Source organism: Cololabis saira, chromosome 17 (genome assembly GCF_033807715.1).
Source record: "Cololabis saira isolate AMF1-May2022 chromosome 17, fColSai1.1, whole genome shotgun sequence".
Taxonomy (NCBI): Eukaryota; Metazoa; Chordata; class Actinopteri; order Beloniformes; family Belonidae; genus Cololabis; species Cololabis saira.
This window is the reverse complement of record NC_084603.1, coordinates 34,785,036-34,811,152: the sequence shown is the minus strand read 5'-3', so window position 1 is coordinate 34,811,152 and position 26,117 is coordinate 34,785,036. Positions and strand designations below refer to the sequence as shown.

Sequence of the window (26,117 nt, the reverse complement as noted above, 5' to 3'; positions counted from 1 at the left end):
ACGCTTCACTTTTGTTCTGTTTAGGGACGTTGAGGAATGAGTTCCTGCTGTTCTGCTGGAAACACAAAGGTGGTGGAGATGTGAAGAAAAACTTTCCAGAACTTTGAATGGGCTGCAGATCTCAGTCCCACTCCATCTGATATGGACAAATTTGTTTTTCAAATGCCAGTTGTGAACAAATGCACACGCGGGTGATTCCCAACTCCATCAGGAATCTGTGTCTCCTTTTAGATCGAGTATTTTACTTTGATGGACAAATGATAAAAACTCAAGCGAGTATGAATATTATTTTTTCAAATGTTAGACACTGAAAGGTTGATGAATGAACAAACACCCACAAAAAGCTACAAAAAATGGGAATTTCATTTCTAGGACCGGATCCTGGACGGACCCATGTCCAGCTCTGCCCAACACCCCTGAGGTGGAGTCACACGCCGCCTTGAGAAGACTCATCGCTGTGAAAACAGCTCGAGGTTGAAAACACCGCCCTGAACAAAGAGCTTCCCAACCTCTGATCTGTCTGCAGGCTCTCAGTCCAAAGATAACGTTGAAAAGCGCAGCAGACGCGGTGCGGCCCGGCTGAACTCCACATGCCCGCCCTCAGCGGTGACACGGTGCACTTTATCAGACCGGCCCACATGCAGGGCTGCAAAATAAAAATATGCACCCGGGCAAAACAAAAAAAAACCCCGGCAAACATTTTAGCCGTCAGACAGAAGAAAACCCTTCCTGGAGTTGATGTGCAGCCGCGCACACGCAGCGAGGCCCCCTAGGCACCGGCGTTGTGGTCGACACTTCCAACCCACAGATAAGAAAGGTGCCAGGCAACATAACTGATGATGAAATACCGAGTCCAGAGATGCAGTCAAACGATTTGATATTCCTGGGTTTTTGTTTTCATCAGAAACACGTGATCGCAAACACAGATGAGTCTTTCTGCCCACGCGCACCCACGGCTCCACCCTGCTGCTAGACGACAACAACAACGTTACATCTGTGTGATCTGGATAGTTTTAAATTTACACGGATATAGTATGTCAGAAACTCTGAATTTAGAAAGTCACAAATGTGGTAGAAAATAAAAAAAAAGGATTCTTTTGACTCATTATAGATTAAATTCAGCTTCTGGATTCAGCAGCGAGGAGATTCTCTCGATTTTGGGCCAAAAATCACAATATTATCAGCATCCCGACATTGAAGAGATGTTGCTGAGGCTGCATTACGGAAACGCAGTATGCTCAGTATTGATGATGTAAAGCAAACTGACCCCACCCGCGGGCTGACGTGAGCCTGGTGCTGGACCTGGAGCCGGACCTGGAGCCGGACCTGGAGCCGGACCTGGGCTTTTACTTGTCCGCACACACAGAACCGCTTCATGCCTTCTCTCTAGTAAAGTTTCTTCAGAGGACCACGGTGCACAAAGGACACAAATTTAAGTGTTTATCTTGTTTTCCTTCAAAACAAACATCTAAATATTGATTTATTGCCGGTTGTCGTAAACAAGAGCTGCTGTCTACCTGCGAGTACCCACGGACGCTGCTGCAATCAGGATTTATAGCTCTTTTATTGAACGGGATCAATAAAACGCCAATGGGTTGATGATAAAATACCCAACCGTGGTACCTGGGGTTTATTTTAAGTCAGCCTAAAAATAGCCTCTAGTTTTATATTCTTCTCTTTGAATCTAGCACTTTAGAGAATATGGCGGCTTTTTGTCATCTTTCAAATGTGTTGTGTTGAAGCTGGTGTCTCTGACATTGGCTTGGCCCTCGGTTCGAGAGCTCAGGTAGTCGTCTCATCGCCACCTCTCCCATGGACGACTGCTTGTCCTTCAGCTTGGTCCAGACCGGAGCAACCGGAGGTGGCGGCCATGTGCTTCTCTATTATCAGGCTTTCCTCCCCGTTTACTCAAACTTTCAGCTTAAAGATCATGTGACAAATCCAAGTTGTGATGAAGGGATTATACACAGCTCTATAATAATCAGACCACAATGATGCAGAGTCCGCAGAAATGCAAACGCGACGCGATTCAACATACAGACGCACAGCAAGAAGATAGCGCAGATATAACAGGAAAGGCAGAGTACAGAAGCTCCATTATCTTATCTCATCCAGTGCGTCTCCCTGCTCGTCTGGCTGAGGCTTAAACTCATTAACCCCAACTGACAATGATGAGCCAGCAGACAGTGACCCACTGCCACTGTACACCCGCTCAAGTCAACTGGAAGAGCTCCTCTCCAGCGGCTACTGGACACGAACGTGAGAGAGCGTGAAACGTGTGTGTCTGGTTCCCCTGTTTGATTGTCTGGGACCATTGTTGTTGCAGGTCCCGGCAGACTGTTTCAGGATATGAAACAATGGCGGTCGTAGCGCTTCGGCAGGGCACCGAGCTTCTGTTGCACTAGGTGACCCCCTCGGTCACACCCAGCGAGCGAACACAGCAGAGGTCAGGAGTCAGGAGAGCTCTTACTCAGGTGAAATTTGAAAAATGTCCACTTCCTTTCCTCATGGCCCATCTTTCCTCCCTTTCTTCAGCCGCTGCCTCCTTTCCTTCGCCATTCTTTAACCTTTCAGTGCATATTCCACATTCCTAAATCCCTCACGTGGATGCCGCTGGCTAGGGGCAGCAAAGATCAACAGGAGCAGGCAGAGATCGCAGAAACCCAGATGTCCAAATCAGGAAAAAAAAAAAAAAGTTTAAAAATCGACTCCAGCACTTACATCATCTTCTTTGTAATTATTCAGTTTTAAGTTCAGAGATGGCTTCTGAAGGACAGCGTCGGCCATGAAGGAGCAACGACAAAGAGAATCCGACTGAAACAACAACCCATGACACAAATACTGTAACAGACAATCTCTGGAAAAAAAAATTCAGACCTAAAATGACCTAAAATGGGCAAAAATCTTTGTGCTGAAGGAGAACATTGGTGCACTTTGACTCGCAGGCCGTAAAAGATGAAGCCTGTTTCCACATTCATCCTGCTCCGGCGATTGTGAGTCCAACTTAGTGCTGAAATGACTGAGCAGAAGAAAACGCCACAGGACTCATTTTGGGGCACTTTTCAAAAAAAAAATGTTTTGAAATAAATACATGCTGCCTTTGAAGGTGTCGCTGTATTGTGTCTCAGTTTCTTTGCATTTGGTTCAAACATTTGTTTGTCGTCAATCAGGTCTCATGATCTGGACTTCTTCCACAAAGTACAACTTACAAAACAAAACAAAACAGAAAAGCCCTACCCTCAAGGGATCTGTTCAAACTTGCTTTTGTGTTGCTACTTTGTCCATTTTTGTCTTATTGTGATGCAGTTTGTGATGTCTGACAGAAAGGTGCTGTGCAAACATATTTAACACACATTTGACAAGACACAACAGTCTGGCTGCAGAGAGCACCGGGTTCACGTACTCTAACCATGTGGAAAATACTCTGCTCATCAATCTGAGATCAGCAGCTACTGCTCCAGTCGCACTCGGGCATCGCTGCAATAAAGTCGCTGGACACTGATCAAATATCCCCAAAAAACGTGAAAGGTTCATGGGGATTTCTCTGTGATGAAACAAGAAACATGAGACATTGTTCAGTCGTTGTTCATCCGTCCACTGAACAGTTTCTACTGTCATATTGTTGAACTCCTCCTCGATGGTCCGACTGTCTGAAAAACCACAATATCCCCATCAAGCTCTGATATCCAATCAAGAAAACAAAAACATTTCTTGGGGATATATGGAACAAGAGTGAAAGCACAAGGGAACCCAGTGGATGTCAAATCAGCGTTGTGCGAAACTTGCAGGTGAAATTCTTACACTTCTGTTTGAAATATCTGAGAAAACCTATGCTGCAATAAATCCTTTACAGATAAAGTATCCAAGTTTCAAAACCCAGAAAACCCCAGGAATTGGTTCTGAAAGTCCATGAGTTGTTGTGTCTTTGGGGTCAAGTATCTGACTCCACCCCATAAAACTAGCTTCACTGACAAAAAAATAACAAAAAAACACGTCTCCTTCTGTCACAAAACCAAGTTAATGTTTCTGAGGAGCAAAAATGCAGCCCAACCCAACAGTTTAGGCTTGATTGCTGTCGTTTGTGTCTGTCTGTAATTCCACAACTGGACACTAGAGGGTTCCTTGAAAGTCGATGAATGAGAACAAAAGTTGTCATTCATCGACTTTCCACTTCCATTTTTCTGTAGCAGGTAAACTTAAACAAAGCTATAGATATATGAATAATACGGGGCGTACACTTTTGATTGGAGGCCAGCTTAGCCGAGCAGCCAGCAGCTTGTGTTAAGGCCGTCAGGGCTAAATACAGCGCTCATTTCTGAATTTGGGTAATGGCTAACGTTAACAACTCCATAGCTCCTCCGGCGTCGATCGGCCGAAGGATTCACGGTTAACTTTGATTGACATATGGACAGCGCATTTCTAGCCAGCTTCCTGGACCTGATAATTTACAACATGGGGTGGTGCAGTACGGGGAAAAATGGAGGCTTCAGAAACATTGTGACACGTCCCGGAGGCTTTTGTCATAAGAGTTGGAATCAAAGCCTACATTTTAATGAAGCCTGATGGCGATTTGCTTCGAATCTAATCAGTGTTACCACTTTGTGAAGCTCACGTGAGCCCATGTTACATTTATAATTATTGTAACGTTGAGCCAGTCATTCATATCCATGCCAACACTACTGAGCTTCTGTGTCTCGTGCAAACATACAGTGACACAACCTTTCAACTGCAGCCAGCTAGAGCCGTGTGAGCAGTAAACAGTCTTATGAGTATTTACACTCTGCTGTCCCTCGTGCTCTCTCAGCTGATCCTGGCATGGACTGCTCTCCTGCCCTCTGGCTACAAAACGCTAAAGGACATGAACAAGCCACATGTCAGACATGCCACAGGTTTCTGCCACTTTGGCCTGACCCAAGCATGTAATCACAACACAGAAGTATGCAGCGAGGTCACCTCTGAACGGTGCAGAGGAACGAGCCTCCACTCCAATGTCAGAGGTTTCACTGGACGCCGAAATGAAACGCAGAACGCAGCCCAGCGCGCTGCATTATGAAAACACAGCAGCTTCTGAAATGAAAACATCACACGAATCCCCGCTCCTGTCAGGCAATGATATGAAGGGGAGATAACATTCTTTGTTCCGCCTGTGATTCACTGGCAAATCGCAACGCTGCTTTTAGACTCGTGAGAATAGCGACCCAGGCCGAGGAGATGCGGGCTGCCGGCTATTTTAATCATCCTGCACTCACGCAAACATTAATGGGCGGTCCTGGAAGGATATTTGCACTCAACCGCTCGGATTTTTGTTGTTGTCACTTCAGTTCAGATAAAAAAAAAAAGGATGTTGTGATGTCAGATTCAGGTATTACAACAGGTAAAGTGTCGTATTTAAAAAAAGAAAACAAAAAACGGTGAGGCAGGTAGAAAACACATACCTGGCATTCTGAAACCTCAGTGAGAGAAGTAAGGCCGTCACTCTAAACCACAGCAGTCACATGTCCACGTAACACACAAATGTAAACACGCAAACACACAGCGAGTGCAGCCTGACTCACACTGAAAGTGGAGCACTGGTGGCAGTTTCAACCAGGTGCTGAATCATCGCAGCAATCCAGAACGGAGCAGGAAGCAGATACTGCACTTTTCAGATTAACTGTGACCACCACCAGTGTGGGTATGGAGTCCCACTTATTCAGTACATTAGTTGCTATGTTTTCTATAAAAAGCTACTGGTCCTAACGAAGAACATTTGGCGGAAGATAAAGGATGAGACAATCATGTCTTGATTTAAAATATGTTTTCCTAAATGTAGCTAGGTAGTAATTCAAGGCCTAAACCTAACCAAATAGTTTTAAGCATAAACCTAACCAAATACTTGTAAACCTAAATCTAATCAATTAGTTATATGCCACAAACTAACCAAATACTTTTAAGCCTAAACCTAACCAAATACTTTTAAGCCTAAACCTAACCAAATAGTTTTAAGCCTAAACCTGACCAAATAGTTTTAGGACTAAACCTAACCAAATACTGTAGTTTCAAGTCTAAACCTAACCAAATAGTTTTATGCCTAAACCTAACCAAATAATTTTAAGCCTAAACCCAACAAAATAGTTTAAGCCTAAACCTAACCAAATAGTTTTGAGCCTAAACCTTACCAAATAGTTTTAGGCCTAAACCTAACCAAATAGTTTTAGGCCTAAACCTAACCAAATAGTTTTAAGCCTAAACCTGACCAAATAGTTTTAGGACTAAACCTAACCAAATACTGTAGTTTCAAGTCTAAACCTAACCAAATAGTTTTAACCCTAAATCTAACCAAATAGTTTTAAGCCTTAATCCAACCAAATAGGTTTAAGCCTAAACCTAACCAAATAGTTTTAACCCTAAACTTAACCAAATAGTTTTAAGCCTAAACCAACCAGGTGCTAATTTTAAGCCTAAATCTAATCAAATAGTTCTATGCCACAATATAACCAAATAGTTTTATGCGTAAACTTGCACAAACCTAAACTGTCTTCTAATGCCAAAACATTTTTTTAACTAACAAACCTCACAAAATAATAGTTTAATTCCTGAATATCACAAAGTGGTTCTTAATGCCACAACCTAACCACATAGACGTGTCGTGCTTCAACCAGGCCGAGTAGTTTTGTAATACCTAAACCCAAAGAAGCAGCAGCTGAAAAACTGAGTTTTATCTATGAAGATGCTACAGGCTAGTGTTAATTATTATTGTCTGCCTTCAGCTTTCTGGAAAATTCTCTAAACTTTTTATCCAAGCTTGAGAAGTTAGTAACTGGGCTCCTTTTTTCCCGCTTCCACTTTTACTTTTTTTCTCCTTGAAAAGGTTCCTTCACCTCTAATTGACTGATGGGTGTAACTGGGCCAATCAAGTAAATCGCTGACCCCTCCTGTCTCTCCTATGGGTGTTTCTTCAAACGTACACGGACGGCGTGCAAGCTGTTTTGGTCTCTTGAACCGGGATTGAAATGGTTGTGAAAGACCGGGTCATCAAGAGGCAAGAAAAAAAAAAAGGGTCTTGTCTTCCGTTCAAGCTTTTTAGGGTCACCATGACCTGCTTGGCTGAGAATACACACCAGTGTTTCAGCTCATCATGCCTTTGCTTCTTGGATGGGGATGCTTCACACGGCCTTGCCTGCTCTGACAAACAATCAAATCAAATCAATCTTTATTTGTTTAGCGCTTTTCATACAAATAAAAACGCTTTACATAAAACTTCTAACTTTGGGAATGATTAAAAGGCCGGTGCCGGAGGACCTCAGGGTCCGCCAGGGTTTATAGGGTAAAAGCAGATCAGACAGATAAGAAGACCCGAGACCGTTAAGAGATTTAAAAACTAATAAGAGAACCTTAAAACAAAACAGCATATATGACCAAAGAGTACACTGCATGCTGAACATAACTCTTCTTCTATGTGGCATTTATGGCAGTTTTTACGCTCATTCTCCTCTCGCTCGGTGATGAAAACATAATTTAATAAAGTAACTAACAGAAATGTTTTTTGATAGTTTTATATCATCCTTAACAGTCCCGGACAATTTAATTACAACTGTTTCCAAAGCCCTTTAGTCACCGTTTACCTTTTTACATGCAATTATCAGTCCCTTAATGTTTTACAGTTGGATATCCTAAACATAATCTCTGATTTAAAATTAACCACCTTCAGCAGGTGTTACTCAGGTTTAAACATCGGCTCCTGCAGCCATCAGTCAACGTCATTTAATGTTCCAACCGGTTGCTTTGGACTGGAACAATGCAGCCGAGCCAGAAGTTTTTTTATTTTCTTTAAGCTTGACTCCTGGATGAAGGAAAGTAAACGGACAGAGGGTGGTGTGACAGCAGCTCACCTCCACGCCCTCACTGCACTTTTGTTTTTCCCCTTTCACCGCACACCTTCCAGCTATTTCTATCACTTTCCTCACTGCGTGTCTGATTAACCTGTCAATCAGCGGATGCTGCCGGAGCTTTAGGAGACACATGTGCACAGACGATCGCATGCAACATCGGTGACGCAAACTTAAGAACACCTCTTAATCCGGCTAAAACCTCGACAAAAGCAGAGCCGACAACACAGGGAAGCATATTGTGCCTGCTCGTCTCTGGCGGCAGCGATGAGACGGTTAACGCAGGTTTCCCCTGCAGCGCTCTGCACAAGGACTCATCTGTTTGGGATCTGCATGCTAACGTGAGCAGATAAAGTGTGTGTTGTTCAGTATTATCTCAGGCTGCATCATTTTTCATGCAAATAGAAGAAAGATCACTTAAAAAAAACTATTTATATTCTATTACAATCTATTTCTATTTAAAGCGTCTCACAGAATAAATAGATACGACATGTTTTTAATGTTTAAAGAACTCTGTTTTGGTCATTTGATAAGGGTTCAATGACTCAACAAACATGTTGTTTTCCTTTTTCTGCAAGAATAATTAGGCAAAAATGCACTTTGTTGAGTCATGACCGTAGGCAGAGCGGGTGGGCCGTGGAGGGCAGGGGGGGGGGGGCTGAAATGAAGAATTTCTCACGCGGTGGCCACTGGTGCTGGTAGCAGGCTCGTTTATCATCCCGGCTGTTCTGCCGTCCATTTTGTACCTGTTTGCTGTCATGTAAAGCCCCAGGTTTTTTCCTCTCTGACTTTCATCCATATCTCTCTAGTCCAAACGTAATCAGAAGATACAGGATGTCCTCCAAACTCTGAACCACCTCAGCTAGGAAAATGCACACAATGTTACCCACATTCACTGCCATGACCGATTTTCCCATGTCTGTAAATTCGGTGTTTTGATAAAAAAAAAAAAGAAATGTAGTCTTTTTGTCTGTTTTGACTGTGTGCTGATTTACATTCCCCTTTAAGACAATGTACAACGTGCACCCGTCCAGTCTGACCGAGAAGGAAAACCCCAAAAAATGGCTGATGGTTCAAACGAAGAAGCACTGACGTTGCTGCGATACTTTTTATACTTTAATTTTAACACTTAGATTTTTGCACACGGACCATGGCACTATTTAAAAGTATTGGTTAAAAAGATATAAAACATTGGCTACCTTTCACATGGCAGTGTTTATTTGCAATTCTTTTTTAGTTTTATTTATATTTGTTTACAAGAGACATTGTGTATTTATTTATTGTTATCGAGGTAAAAGTGCGCAATTTATGGGGATATTGACTTGAGGTCATATCGCCCGGCCCTGACTTGTAGTCACTATTCAGGCCAACGGCGGGGAGAAAATACTTTTTTTTACATTCTTACATCCCATAATTTCATACTTCTAGTCTCTATTATACTGTACCTTTGATTGGTCATTATGACACATTTAAATCAATTCCTGCTCAGTAAAAAAAAAAAAGAAAAGAGAAAGAGAAAAAAAAGAGAAAACTATCAGACTGCCTTTGATAGCACAGATAACGCTCACCAGAAAACAAGCGGATCTCTTTACTCTTCTTCTATTTCATCTGACTCAAAAATAGAAAGATACGCACATTATTTGGCCTTTGGCCTGATAAATGTCCTCTTTCAGGGCTGTTATGACACCAACTAGAAAAACTTCACTGATTTTGTTTTAATTATGTCAATTTTTTGGATTGATTGGATTCCCAGATTTATATTTAGACCGTTTAGTGCAAGTTAACTGAGAAATGTCAGAGGAATAACAACAACAACAAAGCAGGTTCCTCGTATCACAGATGTCTGGCCTTTATAAAAAAAATAAATCAAATAAATCAAATAAATCAAAAAGCTTGAAAATCAGTCAAAGACATTCATCTGGACCTGCTGTGCTGATAAATTACTCAATTTAATTAAGACAAAAAACACTTGTGGTTCAGCTGAGGACATGCTTCACCAAAATAACAATAATAATGATTATTAGAATAATAATGATGCTGTGAGAAACCTTATATGCATGTTTTTCTTGTTTTTAGTTGCCCGGTTTAAGCTGCACTTTACAAACAGCTGATGGACAGAACATTTTGATCCATTTCTAAATTTAGCGCAGAAAGGAGAGTTGCTGCCGTGGAAACTCCCAAAAACTCAGTTGTGGCGTATCGAACATTTCTGAGGAGCTTTCTGAATACCGGGCTTGTCACAAATATCAGATCAAAGCCTTGTTCACATTTTCAACATGGTGTGTAAATATTGTTAAATCATCAGAAAACAACTACGTCACATATATGTTGCGAAAGTGACTATTTTAAATCCATCTTTGGATTTAAAAGCTGCCATACAAGAATGTTGTTGCCGTTGGAAACAGAATTAGTCATTGGAGCTGGCATCTAATATTTTCGAGCACATAAAGGTAAACTACGGTGACTCAGACAAGTCTTGTTTCCCATCTTAAACAAAATTCAGTTCAATAATTCTTTATCAGCCCCGAAGGGAAAGTGGATAATTTAACTAAAACAAATCCTCCTTTCCTGGTTTCCACAGATTTAATCGACACTGACGGAGTCACTTCTCTGACAGGCATCAGTTTTCAGCTTCGCTCTTTAAAGACTACGATCAGAGGACATTAATCACACACTTGTAACATTTCCTCGCTCCGCTGACATCTTTGTCATCGCACATGGAGACAGTCTGTTCAGGTTTCGGCGGAGCGGTCACGCATCCTCGCAAACACACAAAAAGCGTGCAGACAAATGCACAGAAAACAGGTCCTGTGCATGTGATTGTTGTGATAACAAGGAGAGCGGTGCTTATAGGAAACAGATCCTGTAACCAGAGCAGGTGCGAGGCCGTGTGCGTCTCCAGAGCAGCTCTCCATGGATCATTTGCTCCTCTGCTCTGCAACTAAAAATGTTCTAATCAGCTTGTTGTCATTTCCATCACTCTCACTGAGAACAGATGTACAGATTTCATTGACATGGACTGAAACCTGAACATTTGACCCCCCCTCAACCCCACTCTTAAAGGAACAGCTCGCCTGTTTGGAGATCCGTATCGTTGCTGAAAGCAGCGAGAGCTCGGGATGCTCGCTGCGCGAAAAAGTACGCCTTCAAAATATCTCTGCGTGGTGCCGGCTGGCGATGACCTTTGCAGGTCTTGTAACATTTGTCTGCCCACGCTAAAACTAAACAACATTAAACAAATTCTCCTCACGCAGATGGGTTTTCCAAAACGGTGGACTGCTCCTTTAAACTGAACAAAAACACATTTGCTTTTTTTTCTGCTTTTTTTAAAGGTTGTTTAATGGAGAATTAAACATGTTACTTCCCGATATGGAGGTGGCTAAAGGTTGGAAATGGCCAACATTCTGCCCACACCCATTACACACACACACACACACACAGTAACACACACACACACACACACACCTTTCCTTGCTTACAGTGGGTCTTCCTGTAGTTGTGGCGCCTGGCCGAACACAAACACAGAGCAACAATACAGTACTGGCTAATCTGTGATCCTCAAGAACATAGAGTTCTGGAAACACAGCCAAACACACACACACTTACACACACACACACACACACACAAACGAACAAACAGCTATCCCAGACGTGGGCCCCGACTTTGGCTCAATCAGGGGAAGAACGATGCAGGAGATTGCTGATGATTCTGATAGTCCATGAAAGAGGCAAACACACACACACACACACACACACACACACACACACACACACACACACACACACACACACACACACACACACACACACACACACACACACACACACACACACACACACACACACACACACACACACACACACACACACACACACACACACACACAGCCCACACCGCGCTGATGGCCGGGATAGACTGGCTGATTGAAAGAGGCTCAGGGAGAGAGGGAGTGGGAGTGAGACCACAGGTGGTGCTGGTTCTGCCGGGGCCGGGGCTGGTCCAGGTCCAGCTGAGCCGACCGTCCTGCAGAATATCAAACGAGCTGCACGGACGACGTTGCAGCAGCCAGCGGGAGAGACGGAGCCTCACATGCTCAGCCGGCCGACCCACATCACCAGACAGCAGCCGCCGGCGTAAAGAGCCCGCGCCTCCTGGAACCACTTGTTTCATCTCATGTTTCTTTATTTTATTAAACACGTTAAATGAGATCAATTAACACACCCTGCTTTTTTAGTATCTGGAACCAAATGAGCCGTCAGATTTGTGCTGTGAACCTGCAGAGCGCCACCTGCCGCCTCAGAAAGATGAGGTCAGGCGAGACTCGGCCTTGAACGAGGGAAAAACAGCCAAACATGGACGGGTCGCACACCAGCGCACGGACGCTGCCACATTTCAATGTTTCATCATCATTATTATTATTATTTAAACCCTTTCTGTCAATGTTGATCAAAAAGCCCCAGCTCGGGATGCAAGTCTGTGTTGAATTTACTCATTTGTGATGTAATGGAAAATTTGTCTTTCTCTCTAAAAATGGAAAAGGAGATATTTTAGCAGATGTGTTCTAAGTGGACTGAGTACATAAAACTATTCTTATTCTTACTTTTGCTAACTTGACAAAAATAAGGAGTGGGATCAAAATGTGTTTTGTAATATCATATTTTGATCTTTACTCATTCTCTGCTTTGTGTGTAATTTTCTGTATGTAATATTTAAGATGAGAAGCTTTCCATGCTCCATGTAAATATTTTATAAAGAAAATTCTGGGAAGAGCCAGGAGGCAAACTGGACATCAGAAGTTCTACAAAATGTCATGCCAATGTTATGTTAACTTACTTGAAGTGATTTGGACTCTATGTAAATCTGCATTTGTGAAATCAAGGCTTTTCCAAATAAAAGATAAAAATAAAAAAAAAAGAACTCACTAATTTGTAAGAGGGTCCAAACGAATATTATGCAAATCAGTCCCAAACCTAATAGTCCAGGGTTGTTCATGTTTTACAGAAACTTCTCAGGTTGTGGAAGTGGAAGCAGGAATGACTCGTCAAATTTCAAATATTTCAGTCTGAAGTCCAGGTTTCTGTTTGCAACAGCTAAAAGTAAAGATATTACAGGGTGTAACTAATACGAGATAAGAAATATTAATAATAATCTCCGGCCTGTGTCAGCACATTGGTCCAAATCAGAGACGTAGACCAGATAAAGATTTCTTTGGGGCAACAAGTTCACTTAGCAGAAAAACAGCTAAGAGATGAAGACAAAACGGAGGCTGAAGGTGAAGGTCTGACATGCACAAGGGACAAACGGGAAGACAAACTCTCCCAGCTTCCTCTCAGCACGCAGGACAGAGAGACTGAACATTCCTGGAAAGTGTAAGCAGCTTCACTCCTCCTTAAAAAAGGGTTACATTTTAACGTGGTCATGTAAACCCGTCAGGACTGTCTTGGTTTGATCCTGCGGGGCGTCGCCGCTCCCTCTTGACCTCGCTTTTGTCGGAAGCGTCGCCCCGTCCCGCTGATTGACAGCTGGAGCGAGGCCCGCGGGGGCCACGCGGGGCCACGGCGGGCGGAGGGTTAGGATATGAAAGGCCTTCTGTGTGCTCGCTCTCAGGGCCTGCGTCTCTGAAGTGCGAGGACACGTGCGCAGGCTTTTTCACCGCTTCATGTTCAAACACACACGCATGCAGAGCTGCGCTGGAAACATTCAAGGCAGCTCTTGTAGCTGGGAGGGAATTCATGACAATCGTGCTCTTGGTGAGTTTTTGATATTCTGCATGGTGTTAGTTATGGACATAAGGTTTGCAAAAACCACCACAAACAAATTGGGACGTCCCCCGTAGTGGCCGGTTTGCAGGAAATTCCAAATGAATCAATAAGCGAGGCGATAGAGGAAGCATTGTAGGTGTTAATCGGGTTTAAATATGCACAGCTGATGTTTTTTGTGTGTTATTTTAACAAAATCCTATTCTTTCACTGTGTCTTAGTTCCGAGTTTCTGTTCATCTTAAGCCTGAATGAAGGCCACTGTTCTCACCCAATCAGATTATTGATACTACAGCGATAGTGACCTGTCCAATAAACAGAAAATTGCATTCCTTGGGGGTGAAATTAGGGAACTAGAGCCCTCTATAATCTTTCTATGTGACTTAATTCTCGAGATATGGAGTTTTTTGGGCAAGAAATGACCTTGAAAATTAAATTTGACCTTCAACATGATCTTGAAATAGGAGATTTATCCCAGAATTGAATTCCTAGCACCAAAAAAGTAGAAAAAGTGACAATATTCAACAAACTAGGACTAAGAGAAGCTGAGATATGACCTTTGGTCGTTTTGGCGGGAGCCAATTTGAATTTCTGCAAACCGGCCACTAGGGGGCGTCACAATTTGTTTGGGGTGTTTTTTGAAAACCTTATGTCCAAACCTAACACCATGCCAAATATCAAAAAGTGAACAATCTTTATGATTTTTTACATATTCCCTCCCAGCTATTAAGGGCAATTGGGATACAGGTGTCTCCAATCGTCGGGCTGTTCGGGCTAAAAGTGGCCACATTCACCCGCTGAACACGGTCCGGAGGAACCAGGGGAGAGGCCTTTGCTTGGCCCGCCGCTCCGGTAAATAATCACTGGGTTGCACTGATTTCTTAGGATTTGGGGGAATTGTTTTAATTACAGCGGCACACGCCCTTCTGCAAACAGCTTCTCCTTCTCCAGCTTCCACTCCGGGCTCGTCACGGTCGCCCTGGAGGCAAAAACGGGGGGAGGGGAGGGGACATGGAGCTACGCCAGGTGACACACAGCGGACTGTGGAGCCGGGCCCGTTCAGTAGCAGAGGAAGAGGAAGAAGGGGAGCTGGCGGACGGGAAAAAGGAAATGGCAAGGAGACAGAGTTCTGGAGGAGGAGAGGAGAACGTACTGGTCCCGAGGAGCAGGGGAGGAACAACAACAGCGTGAGGAGGGCAAAGCGCGCCGTAGGGAGTCCAGGATGACCATGAGACACGCGGATGAAACAAAAACAACAACAGAAAAACAAAGGCGGAAAAGGCTGAGTAGGGGGGAGTCGTGGGCAGGTGAAAATGATAAAAATAACAAAGGAAAGATGCAGAGAGGTTTCCCAGACCACCTCCCCTCCTCTCCTGCTGTTTCCCCTGAAGGCCTGAGGGCCAAACAGGAAGCCAGGGGCCTCAGGTTTGACCAAAGATCCATGTAAAACCAAGACACACACTTTCATTTGTGCTGGTAATTTCAGCGAAGTCTTCGGACATGTTATCTACGTTTGTGTCTGGCAATCCTGCAGCCTTACATAACTGTTTTACAACCACTCCTTAACAATCAGGGGCATGCTACCACATGTTGCAAACTTATCTGAACAAACAAAAGTAAATAAATAAAAAAGAGGCCAAACACAAAAACAGTGTGTTTTGAAAAAACGAATTCCTCCCGATCTTCTGAGTGGGCGTCCAATAAATTTCGCCCAGGTCAGTTCACAGCCGTGCTGACAGCACAATAAAGTTCATCTTGAGGCGATGAGACCAAAGCGGAGATCCCTGATCATAACGGACAGCAACGCCTCGTACCAGCTGCTGAGCACGGCGGTGGAGGGGTGATGATCAGGGCTCGTCTTCATTTACCAAAGCTGGCTGGATTTAGCTCGAGAAATGAGGACAATGCTCCAAAAACACCAGCAAAGACCGAAGGGGACGAGGATCGGAGCGTTCGCAAAGGCCGAGTCAAAGTCCAGACCTGAACGTGACAAATGTTGTCGTGGGAGACGAAAAAAACGCTGTGAGTCAACAAATACCTGCCAACCGTGATGGACTGGAGCCACGTTACAAGGAAGAATGGACTCAAACTGAGATGTGAGCGACTGATTACGACGATAATCGCTGCTTGCAGCGGTTCTGGAGTCATTTATCTCTGACCCACTTCTTCTACAGTTTAACTTAAATAAATACTGACACAGTGTCATCAGTCACATGCTGTTGTTCTGAGGCCCCCCCTCGCATCAATCTAAGACCTGATAAGGACCGAATGGTATTTTTGTTGTCCTTTTATTATGTCCTGATCTGAGAAGTGAAAGAGGATTCTCTCTCCATATGACTCATGATTTAATGGCCGATGACGAGCGCCAAAGACAACAGTCGTCCCACGTTGATGAGTATCAGTGTTGTTGGTTTATGGTGAAAAACAGCAGAAACAGCTGAAACGGTCAATAAAACGGCAGCGTTATGCAATGATGCGACAGAGGAACGTATAAAACGGAAGATTAAAGCCACCGAGAGCCACGCTTGCTTTTAAAGTCTGTCAGAGCTCTTTAAACGCTCTCTGATCCGGGACATTGCTGCTGGCAGGCAGCCTCCTTCTGAATATGCACAGACCACAGAAGTATAAAGTCCTCTGCGGTTCACGGGCAGCAGATAAAACTTTCAGTTTGTCTTTTCCCCTTCTGTCAGCGCCGACGTTTGGTCCACAGGATCAGTCGGCCGAGGAACAAGCGTATCTGCGCCTGAAATCACTGCCGTGCTTAAAAGCCAGACTCTCCGTGCTCCTCCGCTGCCGTCTGTTGTGTTTGTCTCGGCCCGTCCTCCTGTCCTCGTCTTCCTCTCGCTTGTTTACACTTGTTTAAGCTCCCAAATACAAAGGTTTTTAACCACCCACGCTAAGACCTGACACGCAAACCCAAGTGGCCTGGAGAGCAGCCGTTTGTTTAATCAGATCACCAACTGAAAATAAACCAAAATGGAGGTAAACATCAAGAATAAAAATAAGAGAATAAGAAGCTTTATTAGCGTTGTACAGTATACAACAAAATTTCGGACAGCAGCTACATTCACAAGTCAAATTGCAATGAGATTAAGTATTTACATAAGTTAAATATGGGTGTAAATTCAGATTCTAATTCTATTCATCAGATGAATAGACGGCTGAATCTGACTTACAGGTCTTTATTGTGGAGCAACGATTCTTTAGGTGAGGCAATAAAGTCAGCCCAGGACTTGATATCTGTGACAAGGTTCACCTCGGACCTGATTCTCCTACGCCGTCAAACCAGATCCCCCATGGGAAATTCCAAATCCATCACAACCTCTAAACAAAGCAATTAATAACAAGGAAGAGCCGAAGCATTCCCCAAGACCTCTGCGGCCGTGAACTTCCTTCCATGAAAGGCCTCGGGGGGTGGGGGCTTTAAATTCAGGAAATATACAGCAAGACTCTCTTAACAGCAGTCCTCGCTCTGGATTCTGGGCCGGATATTTTTTACGCCGAACAATCTCCAAAGGTCGCTGACCTTTTAGACTGTGGCCTTGGTGTTTTGAGAAGAATTGAGGAATTGATAAACAAAGATAAAAGTATATGGTTTAAGTTCAAATAAATTTGGTGAAGATTCATTAAAAACATTTTTTTTTAATCAGCTGAAAATGCGTAGGTGTGGCAGAGGGTGTGGGTGGGGTGTAGGGTGTAGGGTGTAGGTAGGGTGTGGCCTAAACCGCCCCAGGTTAGCATGTACATCATGGGGTTTGGTGTTTGTCGCCTGGCAACGGCTGCACTGGTGACGTCTCACGGTGGCGCAGGTCATAAATGACAAACACACAAACTCACAACAGTTCAATATGAGTTGCAGAGACACGTCTGTCGTCAATCGCCAGTCTCCAGTGCTTCTCGCTAGGCCTGTGTTGAAAAAATTGATTTTTACGATTCTAAATCGATTCTCATATTAATTCTTAAAAATCGATTCTTATGTCTAAAGATCGATTTATTAATTTTTTTTCATCATTTTCGCCAGGTGAACTTTAATCCCAGTAGTCGGACAAACAGTTTGTCATGACAATTCTGAAAAATGCCAGGTGCTTCATATGTGTGCGTGGTGACAGAATAAATTAAATAAGCTAAAATGATTTGTTTACTGCATGAACTGTTGCAATTTCTTTCTTTTTTGCACTTTAAATGGATATTGAAAGGCCTGTTTGAGTTATTTATTTCTTAGTTATTTCACAATAATTATTGTGAAATTATTATTTCACTAGTTATTTTACAGTCATATAATTCAGGCAAGAGCTCATAAAACATTTTAAATAACACTAACCCACATCAATATCGAATCGATCGAATCATGATAATCGATTCTGAATATTAAGAATCGGAATCGAATCGATTCTTGACATTTTAATTGATACCCAGCCCTACTTCTCGTGGTCCCAACCGGGCTGTGAATGTCCAACGCTGAGTGGACGCCAGTGGCATCAAGGGTTCCCCTCATCAGTCCCGTTTTACTGCTCTGTCCTCGTCCTCGTCCTCCCACCTGCCCTCGCGTGACTTCACCCAACGCAGCGAGACACGAAGGCGGCGAGGCCCAACTGATTTGATAAAACCCACAAATCAATGCTCTACACCCGAGTTCCATCGGCCCGTCAAACACATGAGGGCCAAAGTCTACAGGGGACCACAGTCGGTCCAGTAGGTGGGACATCTTTGCAAGGAGCTGCTGCTTTCTTCATCACAACCTTTTCTAACTTCTTGAACACTCGAGATTCTCACTCTTTACGTAATCCCCCCCCCCCCCCCCCGATTGATCCAGCTCTCACTTATCTAGCTTTGTTGCAGTTTTGCACCGTCAGATCCCAAATTCATCGTCCCCCCAACGTTGCAGCCGCTGCAACGTACATCTGCCTGGCAACCGCCCCGGACTCTGACCTTTGGACATTGTTTCCAGTGCAATCACATGTTGAGAGGAGCCAGAGGGCTTCCTCAGACACCTCCGGCTTATTCCTGGTGCCAGTCAGCTGGGACATAAAAATAAGAGGAGCCATCAACCGTGTCACGAGCGCCAACGCGACATGAGCGGAGTCTGCCCTGCTGATGCGCCGCAGCTGTGACAAACCGCCCGCCGCTGAACAAACCGCTCAGTAACGGCGTTTCAGTGATCAGTGGAGGCTTTCGGGCCTCAGACCCGGAAACCGATCATCCCAGTCCGACAGCCGCTGGGACACAGGACAACCAATCAAAACCTGCTGAACTTCCATGCAGGACCGTTTTTTACTTTGCTGTCAATCACAACTAGAGGAGTCTGAAAATACAGTACGTGACAGTGCTCAGAGAATAAAGGCACCAAGGACGGTTTTTAAGATGTACTTAAGAAAGAAAATCTGTTTTGATTATTCTTAGGGAGTGTCATTACACATCCCACTGCGGGCTGAAACTACAACCTCAGTCACAAGTCATGTGACCTGCTTGTGTTGGGACATTTCATTTGTTTGGGTACGTTGTTGTTAGATGATCTTAGTTTTTCTCTAATGACACATGCAAATCAATCAACCTATAAATCAATCAAGAATTTGTTTTCCTTTTAAAGTTAATGAAACTGGACTCCAACACGTTCCATGAAAAACAATCAAAAGTCAAATCCTGTCAACCAAATCTATAATAACACTGATATTTGAGATAAATATGATTCAATAAAACTTTAAAAACTCTCACAGTTCATCTGTTACTTCATCTGTAAGTTTAAACACAAACGCAACACAAAATGTCAGCTCAAATATAAATTACAAAAGTCCCCGTATAAGACAAAGATTTGGGACGTGAGAGCCAAGTTTGACTCGCAAATTTAAAACTTTTCCTTTTTACCTGGATTTCAAACAGCAGCGACCGCCCGGGTTCTGCACGAGTGACAGAAACATGTAATTTCTCAACAAATTACTGATAATCCAAAAAAGATTCTTAAGACCGATTTCTCAGTCTGGTAGACACGAACCATCTGCACCTCTTTCTATAAAATATTCACTATTATCCTTCATAAACTTAATGTTTTTCACTCATGCTTGTTTGTGCATAAGTTTATCAATAGAAAACAAGATCTTCCTGTCACTTTCCAGCAGTTTTTTTACTTTTTCATCTGATTTTAATTCATATCCAACTAGACACAGTGGCAATCTTCATTTACCTTTCTGTCAAACATCAAGTCACCAAGTTAATATTACATTTAGAAAAAACTCTGGAATGACTTGAATGTGTCGCTGAAGTCAACATTATCTTTTACCTCCTTCAGAAAGTTATTAAAAAAACATCTTATTCTGTCTTAACCTTCAATGTCTTTATCTTTAATGTAATCCAGACCTTGTATCCAAGTTCTCTTTTACGTTTATATTTATAATTTGTTGTACATTATCTTTGTTATTTCATCCCAGTTGTTGATGGGAGCTGAACTCTGTACAAGCCCTTTGGGCTTCGTTCCCTCCATGCACTGTTTTTATAGGAATTTATGCTAAATAAATGAAATGAAATGAGCTTTGTCCGAGCTTTGATTAGTCGTTATCTTGCTTCAGGAAGTCATTCATCAGTTTTCAAATTTAACATTAGTCACATTCACTTTTTCCTTCTTAGGCTGGCAGATTAAATCCAGACCGGGGGGGGGGATTCAGTTCACATGTACAACCTGCAGGCCCGTCCAGCATCAACGTCTGCTTGCTTTACTTATTTTTTATTTTCTTTGTCTTCTGAAACTTCTGAGGCAAAGCAACAAATGCCACTGCAGAACTTGTTGCTAGATTAGATCAGGTAGAATAACAACTAACTGAAGACGAGCTGCGGTGACTAACGCCTCACCATAAGGCTTTGATGTGTGTATACGGAGTTGCCTCTCACACACATTCACTAGACACTAGTCAGGGGTTTTCAGGCTCTGTGTGAGTGAAAAAAAACAAGAATCAAGCATCAATAAAGATGCAGATTCAACCAGTGATTTGGTGGAAAGTTCACACAAGCCATGACTCTGGCCCGCTGGTGCCGAAACGCCGCTCTGAGTTCTGAACTCCCCACATGAAAGACATTCCCGCGGGCCGTTCCCGTTACATCAGCGGGAAGGAGAGTGACCTGAAACCCTTCGTCTGAACTGAGCAAACGTTTGTCAGGAATCACACAACTTATCAGAGCAATTATGACTTCCAGGCTGCAGCAGCGACAATGAGCTACTGTGTGACACAAAGGCAAACACACACACACACTCACACACACTCCCTTGAGCTCCCCTTCCCTAAAATGGCTGATGGGTTTCCAGTGGAAGCGGCGAGGAAATGCTCGCCTGACTCCTTCCCCTGGAGTCATCTGTATCTCTCCGCTGGTCTCTCCCCACCGATCAGCCACCCTGGGACCTCCAGGGTTTCAAACCCTGCTCTGTTGGTGTGTTTAGGAGCAGCAGAGAGCCCCGGGCGTGGACTGGACAGACGAGACGGCGTCAGGCAGAAGCCAGCTGACTGAAATCAGTTTTCATCTCTAAGTGGCGTGTAAATTAAATACTCATTTTCCCCCTCATCTTACATAAACCACGTTTGAGTTCAGTGATTCTCTCCGTCTTAAGCCGCCTGACTGAGTAGAAAGAAGGTGGATGAGTAAAGGATTTTTCCACAGAGATGTTCATCTTTCCGACAGGTGTCCTGAGGCCTGGTGGCCCCCCGGTGAACAGATGACAACCCCGACACCCCGAGACCAGACCGGCCCTCTGCAGATGCTGAGGCGGCACAATGGAGCTGATAGGGACACATGACACGGGGACATCATCCATGCATGCAGCAGATTTGAGTTCTGGGTTTATTACGTGGCTGCCGTAATCTCCTCCGGAGGAAATCGCGCTGCCAAGCAGAGATACCTGCTGTTCTGGAAATTTCCCGAGCAGGCATATGTGATATCTGCCACAGTGATTGGCCCATTTAGACATGCTGGGAAAAACAGGTCAGGGGTCAATAGTGTGGATTCTGTCCTGGGAGGATCACGTCCTCCTTCTGGACGACCCCAAAAACTCCTGGAGGTGCTCTCATTATTCATGTTTCACCATCATGGGTTCACAAACACCCTGAGCTGTGTGATTACGCAGCCTGCAGAGCCCTGCACGCACTTTTCCTGCGGCTTCGTGTGAATTTGCAGAAAGGCCAAGTTTTAGGCTGAGAGACCACAGCTACTATAATATACACACACATTATATATATATATATATATATATATATATATATATATATATATATATATATATATATATATATATATATATATATATATATACACACATAGATATAGATATATAGATATACATACATACAGATATAGATTTCAGATAAGTTAATGGTGCGTTTATAGGACTTTTTAGCAAGCCATTAAATGGGGGTTTATTCGCATTTTTATTTTCATTCCAATGTATATACTGTTTATATTTCGTAATTATATATTTTTTACTTTTTTACCCCTTTCTTGCATGTGCATGTGTGTGTTGAGTGTACTGCTGCTGCACAAAGTGGGTTTCCCCATTGAGGGAGAAATAAAGGATAATCTAACCTAATCTAATTTAAATGTTGTGTAGAAATAAATGAATAATAGTTTTATAATACGTTATGACAGCCTAGTAAAGTGAGTTTGACGGTCGCATCAGACTCGGAATCCCTGCAGACCTGCAGACTTACAGACCTGCAGGTCTGCAGGTCCCCAATAACAGCCACAAGTGTCATGTCCTACCTCTTCTTGTCCTTGTCCGCTGTCATGTCTCCTGCTGTTTTAATCACGGCTGCAAAGTCCCCGACGGTCGAAGTTATGTCCAACTTCAGAGTCCAGACTTCTTAATAAAATCAAGCAGAAAGTGCCGCTGGTCAGAGCAAGGTTTTCTGGGTCACTTATAGTCCATAAGCCGGTCCCGGCTGACTCGGTGAGGACTCGGTGGGGGCCGTACAGTCTCAGAACACTGCCGAGGATCGTACAGCCTCTCGCCCGCGGAGAAAGACGCTCCAGGCGGCTGCAAGGTAACGCTGCTGTCGCCGACCGACGCTGGTCGCTGGTCCGAGCTGTTCCTCCCGCAGGAGCCGCTGCTGCCTGACCTGGTGGCGGCCGGCCCGCTGATTGGCTGAGCCCCGCGGCGGGGGCCCCGCCCTCTGGCCCGGCCGGGCTGCTGATTGGCTGAGCCCCGATGGCGGGGCCCCGCCCCCCGGCCCGGTGGCCACGCCCCCTCCGCGGAGCGCTGCTACCTGCGAGTTTCTGCAGGTGGGGGACCCCGGGCCGGGACAGGCGGGCGGGGGCCTCGGGAGAGTCAGGTGGGGAGAGAGGCAAGCGGGAGCCCGGGACAGGCAGGTGGGGGCCCGGGAGAGGCCGGTGGGGGGGCCCCGGGCCGGAACAGGCAGGTGGGGGCCCGGGAGAGGCGGGTGGGGGCCCCGGGCCCGTCCCTGCACAATCTGACCACACAAGGATTAATTCTCCTCCTTCATAACTAACACATTTTAAATAGGCCATAAAGCAATAAAAGGCTTTTTCTTAAATTAAAGGTAAAATAAGCTTTAAAAAGAGAGAAAAGAGAGACGGAAGTGAAGGTCCCTTTTTTGCTGTCCCCTTACAGATGCATCTTCTTTTTGATTTCTTCTTGATTTATCTATTTACTTGGTATTAGTCTTGGATTGACTGTACATCGGATTTTGGTTGATGATTTGTTTTACTTATTCATTGATTGATTGATTTTTTGATTTTTTTCCTTCTCCTCCCTTTTTTTCTCCCTTTTTTTTATGAAAAACAATGCCCGATTGATAATGTGGTGATGTAAATCCTGTATGGCTGACTTTATTTCTTTAATAAAAAAGTTTAATAACAAAAAATAAACAACTAAATTGTGGCGAAAAGTTTGATTCACATTTTATGGCCACATATTAGCATTTTGTGGCCTCAAATTAGATTCACAAGATACTTATTGTAGCTGTTGTGTCGGGGGGGTTTAGATGTTGCTGTGATGGACTGTATTCCACTTTGCACTTGAGCATTTACATGTACACATCATTTTGAGGGCCACGGTGCCTTCAGACCAAGGTGCAATGTCCAGTTTTCCTCGTAGACGTCATAAACACTGACAGCCCCCCCAGGATTTTTGAGGAGTTGTTTTGAAGCTTCTTTTTCCTGTTTGTTGTGGCACCCTGTTGCAAATAGGTGCAACGAGCAGGCCCGAGCAGACCCTCGCTGACTCAGCATCTGCTAACCTGTCATACTTATTCATATTACATTCACTCTCATCTTTAAACACACAAGTGTGAATGTACAGCCTGGGAAATAGTCTCTGATTTCACCTCCATAACATTTGTAAAGTTGATCAGTTTTTATAACCCCATCAAGTCAACTTATATAAAGTCACAAATATTATGCATATTAAAGCGCTTGGTGTTTTTGGTGACAGCTGCACTGCGGCTTCACGTCAACAGCTTGTAGGTTATGAATAAAGATGTGAATGACGACCTGACGGAGCAGAGTCACTTTTTTAACCGGGCAGCCCCGTGTACAGAGGCTTCAGCCCAGGTTTGAGCCCCAGCCGAGGGACTACGTCCTACCAAAACAGTTCCTTCCCCGACCACTAGGGGCGGGCTCCAAACATGACCCAATCTCCCTCCACCTCCATGTTGAGATGTTCAAGCTTGCAGCATCACTAAACATATTTACACCCTGTTTCAAAAACCCGTTTTGGTCTCGATAGACTCATCATCACTGCAGCTACTTAATCATTACTTAGCTACTACTTAGCTACTACTCCTGCCTGGTGAACTTACAGAGCAAAATATTTTTTCTTGTGAAGATAACATGGCCTGTTGTGCCATTAACTCTACAGAGATAAAGGTTTTGGGTGGGCACCATGTCGAGGCTGAAGGAGGCGGCTTCAGCTGTGGCGGTTCCTCCGGTGCTGCTATCGTTTAGCGTCGGCTCGTTAACATCGTTAACTCGACTGGATTTCCACCCATATTAGTTTTAATTCTGCAATTCTCGTTGTTCATCTTAAATGTGGATGGACTGACAGATTCTGATCCATGTTGATGTAAGGTAACATGGGCTAGCATCACAGGTTGGACATGGGCCAGTTGGGCCGCCCATTTCCAATCGATTGGCATCTCACAGTATGAATTCAATTCAATTTAATTCAGTTTTATTTATATAGCGTCTATTACAACAGAAGATGGACAAAAATGATGGCAATGATATACTGTAGGCTACTTATAATAAATAGAAAATGCAATAGGAGAAGGGAAGGGTGAGGGGTACCACTCAGTGGATCATGTCGGTCCCCCTTGCAGCTATAGCAGCATATCTACCACCAAGCTATGTTTGAGACTAACTATTATAATCTTGTTCTATAGCTGCAGCTATGACTACTGACTCTAACACACTACAGTTGACACTACCTAGAGGTTTACTAACAGTAACTAGAGATTTACTAACACTAACTAAAGGCTTCACTAATCAGAAACATTTCAAGTTTGATTTTGAAGGTGGAGGTGGTGTCAGCCTCCTTAACCCAGATTGTAAGTTGGTTCCATAGTAATGGTGCCTGATAGCAGAACGCCCGCCCTCCAAATCTACATTTAGATACTCTAGGAACTACGAGTAAACCTGCACTCTGAGAACGGAGAGCTCTGCCAGGAACATAAGGCACTATCAGGTCTTGCAAATATCGCGGAGCTAAGCCGTTTTGGGCTTTAGACGCAAGTAATAACATTTTAAATTGTATACGGGTAGCCAACGCTAACACTGGAGAGACGTGGTCTCTCCTGCTGATTCCTGTCAGCACTCGCGCTGCTGCATTCTGGATCAGCTGGAGCCTATTCAGCAAATTACTTGGACATCCTGCTAATAACACATTACAGTCTAGAAGATACAATCAGAATCAGAATCATCTTTATTGGCCAGGTTCGAACATTGTCCAACAAGGAATTTGACTCCGGTTATTTAGCTCTTTAGGCAGTAAATAAACAAATAAACAAATGTGGTACTTGTTGACATATATACATAAACATCTATATATACATATAAACATAAACATCTATGGTGCAGCAGTTTGAGGTAGAGAAAAAATGACAGCTCTGAATAAAATAACATATATACAATTATACAAAACAAATTATACAAAAAATTATACAAAAAATACAAAAAAGTGAGAGGTGTAGCAGAGTGAGGCAGACATGATTATTGCATTATTGCATACAAACGCATGAACTAGTTTTTCTGCGAGAGGATTTTCCTAATCTTTGCGATATTATGGATATTACGTAGATGGAAAAATGCTATTTTACAAACCTGATTAATATATGGTTTAAACAACAAATCCTGATTGAAAAGAACACCAAGGTTTCTCACAGTTGCACTGGAAGCCATCGCAACACCATCTAATCCCTTCCTAAAATGCTCTGGACCAAGAATAATAACCTCTGTTTTATCTGAATTTAGAAGCAAAACATTTCCGGACATCCAGTCC

General features: G+C 43.7%; 1 protein-coding gene across 1 annotated transcript in view; it reads right to left on the bottom strand.

Moving 5' to 3' along the window:
* Positions 1 to 22,711, bottom strand: part of epas1b (endothelial PAS domain protein 1b) — a 66,764-nt gene extending 44,053 nt beyond the window's left edge. The window contains exon 1 of the mRNA XM_061744629.1: positions 22,364 to 22,711. Within this exon, the coding sequence (XP_061600613.1) occupies positions 22,364 to 22,389 (26 nt within the window). The 5' untranslated portion in view covers positions 22,390 to 22,711. The remainder of the gene's footprint in view (positions 1 to 22,363) is intronic.
* Positions 22,712 to 26,117: the final 3,406 nt, after the last annotated feature.